The sequence below is a fragment of the Centruroides sculpturatus genome, unplaced genomic scaffold, assembly GCF_000671375.1.
Source record: "Centruroides sculpturatus isolate CEXI.00-Female unplaced genomic scaffold, Cexi_2.0 scaffold813, whole genome shotgun sequence".
NCBI lineage: Eukaryota > Metazoa > Arthropoda > Arachnida > Scorpiones > Buthidae > Centruroides > Centruroides sculpturatus.
In genome coordinates this window covers 284,049-295,292 of record NW_019385070.1, presented here as the reverse complement: position 1 = coordinate 295,292, position 11,244 = coordinate 284,049, and the positions used below count along the sequence as shown (strand labels likewise).

The 11,244-nt window shown below is 30.1% G+C and overlaps 2 protein-coding genes across 2 annotated transcripts in view; one reads left to right on the top strand and one right to left on the bottom strand.

The window, feature by feature from the left end:
- Positions 1–2,340: 2,340 nt before the first annotated feature.
- On the bottom strand, positions 2,341–6,067 carry LOC111634202. Its single transcript, XM_023378921.1, has 3 exons — positions 5,913–6,067; positions 4,034–5,000; positions 2,341–2,470 (listed from the first exon to the last, which is right to left on the bottom strand). Exons 1-3 carry the CDS (start codon positions 5,963–5,965, stop codon positions 2,453–2,455), a joined length of 1,038 nt encoding a protein of 345 aa, XP_023234689.1. The 5' UTR covers positions 5,966–6,067; the 3' UTR covers positions 2,341–2,452.
- Positions 6,068–9,933: 3,866 nt separating this feature from the next.
- The window catches only part of LOC111634195, a 35,602-nt gene continuing 34,291 nt past the window's right edge, over positions 9,934–11,244 (top strand). The window contains exon 1 of the mRNA XM_023378910.1: positions 9,934–9,973. Coding sequence (XP_023234678.1) covers positions 9,934–9,973 — 40 coding nt within the window. The remainder of the gene's footprint in view (positions 9,974–11,244) is intronic.

Here is an 11,244-nt window from a genome sequence, read left to right as displayed (position 1 = left end):
TCCTATCCAAGTCTATTTAGTCGCTAACTGTAACTGACCAGCAGTAGAGGAGAAAGTGGTATTATGGAACACTGCGGGTATTATGGAACCACCCCATTTCGAACTGATAATAAAGGCGAACTGCAGCGGAATATGGCTGAACTGAACTAGGCAGACATCTATAGCAAGGGGAAAACCCGTTTTACTTCAGTTAAACAGTTGTTCGCATTTAATCAGCAAATTTGTTTTTTTCAAAATTCGCAAGTTTTGAATGCTAAGTGAATTTAATTATTTTTAAAATATAAATCGTGAAGTTGTAGGTTCACTGGTGCATGTATTCCGTTCCAGAGACTTAGGGGTACATATTAATCTGTGTGATGTTCACGTTTTTTAAATTTTGGTCTCGACAGACATAAGTTAATTCGAGATGGCGATGCGTGAAATACGGACCCCATTGGTGCTTTTACAGTAATATGGAACTCAACTCCTCCGAACTTTCTATTTGCAAGCAGACATTCCTCCAGAGCAATTTGTGAAAAAGACACTAGGTAGAAAGCCAATTCTTCCCGAGAATATCGAAAAAGAGCTGCTGGAATATATATTGTTGATGGAGGTCATATTTTTCTATTATAAAAGCATTTTTGCGATAAAATACATTGGAGTAAATAATTTGGTAATTATTTAACATTTTTTGTCCTTTCCTATTTGTTTTTGGCTACATTAAAGCATTTTTTTGAAAATATACAGTAAGGTTCCATATTACCACCCGATTTTCTCTAAGCCTACTTTCGGACTTTTTGTACAAATGCCTTCAAAAACCATACTTATAACTACACTAGCGAAAAATCCAATTAGGAACACTTAGTTTACTAGTTACCAGTACTTTTCGCACAGAAAATGTGGGTGTAGTTATGATACCTTGTTTACAATTCACTAAAATGTAATTGGGGTTCCATAATACCACCTTCTCCTCTACTGCACATTATTCTTTGCATTGCAAAATGACATTCCGTCAGGAACTTCTATTCGAACAAACCTCACCTGCCGTCCGGGTCAACGATTTTAATAAGGTCACAACACTAGAACGGAATTTTTCATTACTTATTTTGTGACGAAACTGAATTTTAGTCTTTTAAATTGAGATACCTAAATAAGGGGGGCGAAATTTTCCTCCGCCCCGGGCGGCTGACATCCACGGTACGCCACTGCATCGAGTGGCTTTAATAAACAAGTACTGTATTCAAATAACGGAGTACTGGATTACCTGTGTAATAATTATATGTACTCATTACCCGAGTAAATCATGTATTCGAGTATTGGAGTATTTTCTGATAATGCTAAACTATGAACATCGTTTTGTATCCGTGAATTCGTGTATTCTGTTAAAAACAAACATTCCTTTTTCAGCATTATAGTATTAGAAAATTTAGTAAACTGTTGAAAACGTTGTGACACTAGCTTATAGTTGCATGTTACTGCTTAAAGAATATCGTCATTTACTCTTCTCTCACATTTTATAGATATAAGATACCGGAAATGAAATCTTATTGTACTCGGGAGAGAAATTATATAAACTTGACCAGTTTCAATGATGATATAGTATTAAACCAGGAACACACATGCGTAAAATTCGGCGTAAAATCTTACATAAAACAGAAAACGTAACATTACTGAAAACAGAGTAAAGTATGTCTCTACTTTTTACGCGCCTAAAATTTTTATGCCAAAATTCCTCCAATAAAGAGAAGTCTTTTTTTGTATGCCAAAGTAAACACGTAGTTTTTATTCCAATAATGGAGGCAATGGAGGTTAGCCCTACAATTGTATTCGAATAATTCTGGTGACATTCTCAGAAATCTGAAGATTTTTAAATTTTGAAATAACCTCAAAAAACGATATGAAAAAAAGTACAATTCATTTACTGTATATAGTATTCTCGATCGTTAAATTGCAGTTCCGTAATCAACGAATTATTAAATCCATGTAAATCACGCTCTCGAAAGTTTCCTAACCCACCAGCATCTCTTTTGGCGTTTTTTTAATAAAATCATTTCTTAAAATCAATGTTTGAGTAGAATACAGCCACCAACAAATAACAACATCAGATACCGAGGGAGCCATTTTACTAAACTATATATGACGTTGTTACATTTCCGTTTCCTATTCGGTCAGAATTTTTATGTATGTGTGTTCTGACATAAAAGCGTAAAACAGAAACTGAACCGAAAGCTGGTTTCTGATTCAGTTTTTTGCCACACAATTTTAGGCATGTGTGTTATTGGCCTTATGGACGAACAGTGCCATGGCAAACAGTTTATTATCGCCAAAATTCCCGGAATTTTCAAATTTCAATAAATCAAATAAAATGGCAATTCAATAATATGATTTAAAATGTCCGATTTTTTATTAGCTTTTTAAATTCAGTATCAAAAATTTTCATGTTCTTGATAAATTATAGAATCGAATACTTTTTTCAATGATGTTCTTCTTCCTATATAAAACATATTATTTTCAATAATAATTAAATTTAACAAATACTAATTTTCATAACAAATGTTTTTCAAACTTCAAACACTGATAATTGAAAACAACATAAGATTATTTTCTCCATTTTATTTAGATATTCTATTTCAAATTTATTCCCAAAACTTCTATAGACTTTCGTATTTTTTAAGGCTAATGCTAACAAAATAGAACTCGTCGTACTAAAGACTTGTTTACGAGGACAAGTACTGTACAAGAGGAACGATGATAAGTGAATTGTTGGAGTACAGCAAATTTTAATGAAATTATTTGAGTAATTGAAAAAGACGGAACACTAAAAATAAAACAATTCAATTCATTAATTAACAAGTTAATAAATCCAATTCTTTGGATAGAAAGGCTAACAATGGAAATGAAGATTCTGCTTATCCACCAAAGAATAAAATTGAAGTTTAATTAAATTTTATACAGTCGACCCCCCTATAACGCGGGTTCCTATAACGGAAATTCCTATAACTTAGCGAAAAAATTGCGGCAGTATTCGTATAAAGGGACTCGTAAAACGTCGTCGCCGACTCGTGTCGGGACAAGATTGGTCGAATCTGGACCAATAGTGGATGAGCAGCCGAACTATTTTCCGCCGTCCAACGCCACGCTATTTGCTATCGTCTGTACAGTATTATATATAAATTAGGTACTGTATATATAATTATATATTAACTTAATTTATTGTAACTTTATTATAATTATATATATATATATACTTTCGGCCGTCCAGCGCCACGCTACGGAGAGTTTAGGCGAGTAAGTTGAGTTTACTATCGTCTGTACAGTATGTAAATTAGGTACCGTAAGTCTAACACAGCACTAATTTTATACATTTCTTGTGAAAGAAACATTTCTTATTCAACGGCCATAAAAATTATTTCTATTAATGATGTCTCCAAATGTCAACGAATTTTTCGCAGAAAAATAATTTATCAGAAAACGCGGCCGCCTTTTGGTGCGCTGCTCCGCGACGAAAACAAGCGTAAGCAACGGCGTAGTCGAACGGTGCACACACTCGGTAAGTAGTCCTACAATTTTTTTGTTTATAGAATCGTTTATACGGATTATTCCCAAAAAATTATACGTGTTTTGGAAATGTTGAGTCGAATTAGTCTAGAATCGACTAATTTTATGGAAGAAAACCTTTCAAACAGCCGTAGTCCGTAAACTTCACACGTGTCAGGCTGCGATTGGCTCATGTATTTAAGTATTCCTACAACGTGAAATTCGAATAACGTGGAACGTATCTAAGCGTTATAGGGGGGTCTACTGTAATGATGTGACGCACACAAAAAATACCGATATTAAATACATAAAAAAATGTATTAAAATATTCTTCAAAACGAATCATTTACATATAATAACTGTCTGATTGAGTTTATTTGAAGCGTTGTTTGAAATTACATATCAAACAGAAGTATTAAATTTATCGCTATCAGTTTTAAACTTGAAATAAATTCAAAACTGTATTGATTATACTCGTATAATACAAATACCAATTCTAGAGAAAAAAATCTTTTACCTTTAATTTATCGATTGGGGATAGAATTTCTTCAAGATCGAAAATAGGTTTATCCTCATCGATAAATGATAGATGCCAGTCTTCAAACACGTCTGATCCAGAAGGAAATGAAGTATGCTTTTCTTCGTTTAATAACGAATCATCACGTTTTATATCTGTAACGTTCGAATTGTTGCTATCGTTGTCATTTACATCAAAAGACTTTTCAGTTTTTAAATTTTCTATCTTCTCAACATTGAGGTAATTACTCTCTGTATCAGATATTGCGCTATGATTTTCAGAAACAAAACTTCCTGAATTATTTATATCGTCTTGATTTGCAATGGCGTTGTGGTCGAATATTTTATTCTGGATTTGATTTGTTGATGAAAACATTACGTCGTCATATATATATGTACTTTTGTCTGTAATATTCTCTTTTTGATACTGATCTTGTAAACATTTTCCTAGTGAAATTATCTCAAGATTTTCTGTAAATATTTCAGTGATATTAGTCAATGATTCTTCTTCCGTTAATTCTTCTGTTTCGGATATTTTCGAATTATTTTCTCCATCGTTTTTGTTTCCTATTCCTTCTGGAAGTTTCTTAATTATTTGATCATTTTGTAAATAATTTTCTGTTTTAATTATAGATTCGGCAGAAGTCTCCTGTAATTGAGTTTCTTTTATTTCGGATTGAATAATTGAAATATGTTCTACGCTAGGTTGATAAATAATCAAAGTTTCGTCGTGAAAAATGGCTCTCGCGTATTCTAAGGATTTCTTCGAAAATGTCTCGGCAGGTAGTTCAACCACTTTCTGAATTTTCTGAGTTGCTTCTTGACACAAAACATGATCGTTATCTGAATTTAGCCAGGCTAATAATTTATCTGTAGATTTAGATGATTGCGAATTGTCTTGTAACTTTCTTTTCAATTCGGAAAATAAATCGAATTTTGCATCGTTTCTTGTGCTGTGATTATTTTCTCTGTTGTAATAGAATAAAAGCAATATCAAAATTTTAAATAATTTTGTGAATTTCTAAACAAAATTATTTTATATATTTGTTGATCTAATATAAAATTTTAAACTTGAAAATTCATTACAAGTTTTAAGTTAATTTATTACTACTTTGAATAAAACTTCTAGAGTATATTATTTGGTATAATAAGAAAATACCAGTTCAGTCATTTTTTTTAAATAAAATTTATTTTCATAATCACAGCTTCTAGAACTTTTCCCACCTCCTAACCCTGATTTATTAAACTGTTATTAAAAATGCCAGAAGTCAATTTTGCAGTAGTTTTTATGAACCTATGCTAAACACACTTTTCACTCATATAATCCCCAATGTAGTAACTGAATAGAGCAATTTTCTGAAAAATTTGACGAAATTTTATACGCATTAAGTTTTAACTAAAATTGTTTTTAAAGAAATTAAAATTAGAACATTTTAAAACAGATAATAAAATGATGGTAAAGAAAGGTTTTAATAAATGATTATAATTGCATTGTTATTTTTGTAGTTTTCAATTATTCGACATTCTATAAAGGTTCTTTAAACTGTTTTTTAAAACAATTTATACATTAACTTTTTTAACGTAAATTTAAAAACTTTTCATATTCTTTCTGTCGTTATTTTGGGCATATTTAATACGGCAAATAGTATCTTCTATATTTATTAAATCGTATTAATCGATATTTAAAGTGAAAAATTTTGCTTTCCTTCTTTACAAATATTAACCATCGACCATTCGAATTAGATTATAACAGCATAATATAATTTAATTGTGATGACACTAATTCCAATTCAATACTTTAAAATTTATAAGACGAAACTACAGTATTTAAATTTATTATAATTTAATATAGTTTTTTGTGTGTGCTCATAGATACTTACTTATTGTTGTTCATTACCGTTCTTAATCGAAGTAGCCACGATTTCAACCCCATTACAGGATGCAACGTGTTCTAATTCCTCTATTCTTTATATGAGAACAATAATAAATCAATATATTAATATAACAATAGAATTAGAACTATTAGGAAGTAAAGTAATAATTGTTATAAATAATATTACTTAATACATTTTTTAAATTCTAGTTTTCACTGTAAACGAATCTTATTTCGTTAATTATAACTAACATACTATTCATTTTTATACACATTATTTATTTTATGATTAAATACCCTCGTATACTACTTTGATCAAAAAGTATCGGGAATGGTTCATATAAACTACAAATCGAGCAACGAGCGTGCATTAAATTTTATTTTCGCAATGGAATTACTACTACAAAACCGTTGGAAATGTTACAAAATGTTGCACCCTTTGTGACGATAGTCTATCAAAAAGAAAAGTTTTCTAGGGGTGCAAGATGTTCGAGAATAAATCACGCTCTGGTAGACCACACACTTCAATTGATGAACAACACATCCCACAAGTCAGAGATCTGAAACTCAGTGATTGTCGTTTAACAATTCAGGCTATTACTGAACATGTTCCAGTATCACTTGGATCTTGCCGAGCAATTTTAAAAGATTATTTTGCTTGCGGCGCGTCACTTCTCGAGTTGTCTCAAAAACGTTGAATTTTTTCCAAAAACAACGTGTTCGAGAAGCCGAGGAAATATTTTCTCCAGGCGAATCGTTCTTAAAAAGCATCAATTACGGATGATGAAACATCCGTACGATCTACGCTTTAGACACCGAAATAACTCGAAAATCGAGTAAATTGAGCTCGAAAGATGAAGCGAGACCAAATAGACTAGGTCAAAGTCGGTCAAAAATCGAGATCGTGTTGACTGTATTCTTCAATTATCGTGATGTTGTGCACTACGAATTCCTTCCGACTGGCCAAACTGTCAACAAAGAATATTATTTGAGCGTTTTGCGTCATTTTCGTGAAGCAATTCGTAGAAAACGATCTCATTTTTGCAAGAAAATGCAGGGATTTTGCACCACAATGCACCTACTCGCAATGCTATTGACAATTTTTGGTAAAAAATTCAAAAAAATACGATTCCGCAAGCTCTGTATTATCTGATATGACACCGTGTGATTTTTTTTCTGTTTCCTCGATTAAAATTTCCGCTTCGTGGTCACCGTTTTGAGTAGATTATGCCATAAAACAAAATTTGCTGCGAGTCCCGAAGGAGTTTCACGAAAAGGACTTTAAAGCATTATTTCGGGATTTGTATAAGTACATTGCAGTCGGAGGGGACGGTTACTTTGAAGGAAACGAAATAATTTTGATGAATAAATTCAAATTTTGCGTTTTATTGAACCATTCCCGACAGTTTTTGATCACAAGGGTACAGGAGATCATACTTATTCATAAAGTCAATTTTCGAATGTAGTTTAGTATTAAACTAATACAAGTATATTAAGTACTAGAAAAAAACAACTAATTTTTAGGCAGTAAAGAATGGCATGAAATTTCAGGATAAATTTGTAAGTTAATATTTAAGATATTTTAAAACACTAATAAGTTATATAATTAATTACCGAATATCTTAATTTATATTTGGATAATTCTCGACAATTTGAACACAGTTAAAATGTTGATGTATGTACCTTTGGAATAATTGGTATAATTTTAGTGAAAAGTCATTTTTTATTTCCCCACATTTCAGTATTAATGATTAAAATCTTTGCACATGCATAACTGTATTCTTTTAAAATCCGTTTGTGCTGTTCCATTTTTCAAAATAATTTCATAATCATTGTTCTACGCTTGCACAGGTTCGAATCTAACTGATTTTTAATCCTGATGAAGACCGAAAGTACGGTCGAAAACGTTTATTATTAAATTGATTACTACTGGACGTTTAAAGGTTTTGGAGTGTTAATTTAAGTTAATTTAGTATTAATGATGATGATGATTATGATATTTAGATAAATAAGCAGTAAGAAAATGAAATCAACAAATTAAAGTTCGGGAAAACTAAAATTTGATTTTATAAAATGTATAAACCATATTGAGTCATTGTGGGGCATAATAAAAGATTTATGAGTATCTCTTATGCGACCCCCCACACAATTATGTTTTGATTAGCACTTAAAATTTCAGAAGTTAAAGATTGGCAAGAAAACCTCGTAATGAAGCGTATATAAAACAAGTTTTATTCATGCACGAAAATTAGAATATTACGAAGCAATAAATCCTTTCATACATGAAGGACATATGTAGTGCGCGTAAATGATAATTCGTGTACGTTAGAACACTATTTCATGGATGTTAAGTGTTCGCCCGTTTCAACTTTTTAAAGATTATCTTGGCAATAAAATCATAGTTCAATTCATGCATCCGACGTCAAAAAATTCGATACATTTGACTAAACAAGAAAAATTTCTTTTGACAGTCTCCAAGTACAGATAAAAAAATTTTGTCATTATTTCTACTACTGTACTTAAATGCCTTAAGAAATTTACCTAAATTATTATTATATAGTTAATCACATCTAGCATCAAGATGTAGAACATGACAGCACATCGCAGTTAAACGAAACACATTGATATATAAAATCTACGTTATAATAATTTCACAAAAAGTTTTAAAATATTTTTTCAAAATTTTTTATTTTGTTTCTTAATCTAACAAATGATAATCTTTTTATAAATCGAGTAATGTTTAAAGTCAGTGGCGGCCTTACGGGGTGGCGAGCAGGGCAATCGCCCGGGGCCTCGCGCAACAACCAAGTAGAAAAAAGTTGATATTTAAAACTTTTTATTTTATCCTTGGCTATTAGTTATAACAATAAAATAAATTTAATTTACAGTACAGTATATATTAATATTAATAAGTGCCTACTATTTCAATTCACATACTTTGCACAAAAAACAAGGGCCTCGCATACATCTGCCGCCCAGAGCCTCGCAATGGATAAGGCCGCCGCTGTTTAAAGTTGGATAGTAGTGGAATAATTACATGACACATAACCAAGCAAATTATAGCAAGTAAGTTTAGTTCCGTTTTAATCGCCGAAATATACCGAAAATTAAAAAAATAAATAAATAAAAATAATAACTGTAGTTACCAAATATACAATGTAATTTTCGTACCAATTCGTAAAAAATAACTTTTATAAATCATATAAAAGATAAATAAATAAACTTACTAACTAGTAAAAAAAGTAAAAATAAATTCCATTTCAAATCCTAAAATGTTTATTCATGCTTACAGCATTCTAAAATATTTTTTTAATGTGTAGCGTTGTGGTTAAATTATTTGCATCATCCACGAAATTTATTTTATATAAATAAATTTTATATAACTTTAGTATAAAATACAATTTAAACCTATAAAAACTTTATTTATAATTGTATTCAAAGATAAAATAAAAATTTTCATATTCAAAGAAATAAAACAGATATTACACAAAAACTACATTTTATTGAAATTTCAAAAATGTGCAGGCTATAAAATTTCGTACTCCATCTGACACGAATCAGTAACCGGAATCTGCAGCCTACAAAGTTTTTACAGTTTATTTTTGCAATCCCTTATTTGTAAAGAGAGATTTCTGTAGTTTTCGTGCCTCAAGGACAATAAAACCATTTTATCAAATTCAACACTTTACCCATATCCCTCAAAAGAAAGACCAGGCCTATTTGACTTTGTTCCATTGATAAAAATTTTCGTTACATAAGCTTTCAAAAGACAGACTTCATCAGAGTGCACATAAAATGATAAACGCATCTTATAGTCTCGTATTTTGTAATTTTTTTTAAATATATATATTTATATATATTTTTTATATATGTATATGTATGTATAGTTTGTGGCAAGATGTCTTTTGTGTTGCTATCACTTAAACAGCACTATGATTATTAAAGCATGCTGCTGAAATTGGGAGAGCAAAAGGAATATGTGTTTTCCTATTGATCACAAACTCCGTACTTGATGTAGTGCAGAAGACATGCCGAGTGTGGAGAAATTATTTGAAACAGACACCAGAAGTAACATTCATGTGATGGAATTCTGTTTTCCTCCACAAAGAATGGAGACAAAGTAGCTGCGATCAACAGTACACACTTCCCAAAATATTGAATATCTAAAGGTGTTTTAAGATATTTCAAGGATTCTTCCTATTTTGTACTATCTGAAATAAAAACAAATCATTAATAAATATGAAAATTTAACAAATTATATTATTTAATGCAACATTTATAAATTTGAGTAATATATACTTATGTGCTACATAGATGTCATATAAATATTCCCCTTTACTTTAATGTAGTACATAATAATTGATTAGAAAATTGACATTACATTAATAATATCATTAATGTACTGATCTCAAGTTAGTGTATAAATATATATATTGATATCATAGTATATAAAAATATTTCAATTATTAACATTGATCTAAAAATTTCCATCAAGTTTAAAAAATTTTTAATTTTTAGATTTTTCTGGAATTTACAATTGACAGATCAACAGCTAAAGATTTAATAGTTTTGCCAAAGCAAGCCAACACTATTTATCAGTGTTTATGAAACTGCTATTTGAACAGAAATAATACATAATGAAGATTGAATATTTTCAAATCTTGTGTCAGGCTCTTAAACGACAATATGATAGCAATATTATGATGCATTTTTTTCATTTTAGGCAATTAATTTATATATATATGGAAATGTGAGATGTACTGAAAAATACTTATTCACCTGCTATCAAGATTATCAGATTTCTTTTTTAAAGATATCAAACAGAAAAATCTGCTTCTGAATAACTGAAAAATATTATGTCAATGATTACTAAGAAAGAAACGCAATACATTTTAATTCTTTTATTTTATCATCTGTCTAAAAGTTATGCTCCTATGCTCTGACAATCAAAACACAAAATTCATTAAAATAGAAAGTATTCTATTCTGAACATTTCCAGTGACTATGATCCTTATAAAGTAATTAACAGTTCTCAAATGAATCTTTATCATCATTCATTTCTTGTTTTGTTATCAATTATCATATTTTATCCAAATAACTTTTAACTTGTTTTTATTTTCATAATACTAAAATTCTACATACAGTGGATGATCGATTAACAAACATAATCCGTTCCAAGACTTTGTTCGTTATCCAAATTGTTCGCTAATCGATTATCGATTTACCATAGGTTTTTATGGGAATTTGATTAATTCGTTCCGGAGATTCCAAAAAATAAAAAATATATACTTTTTTACTACGTTTATTTATATGTAATAGTAAAAATACATATATACGAA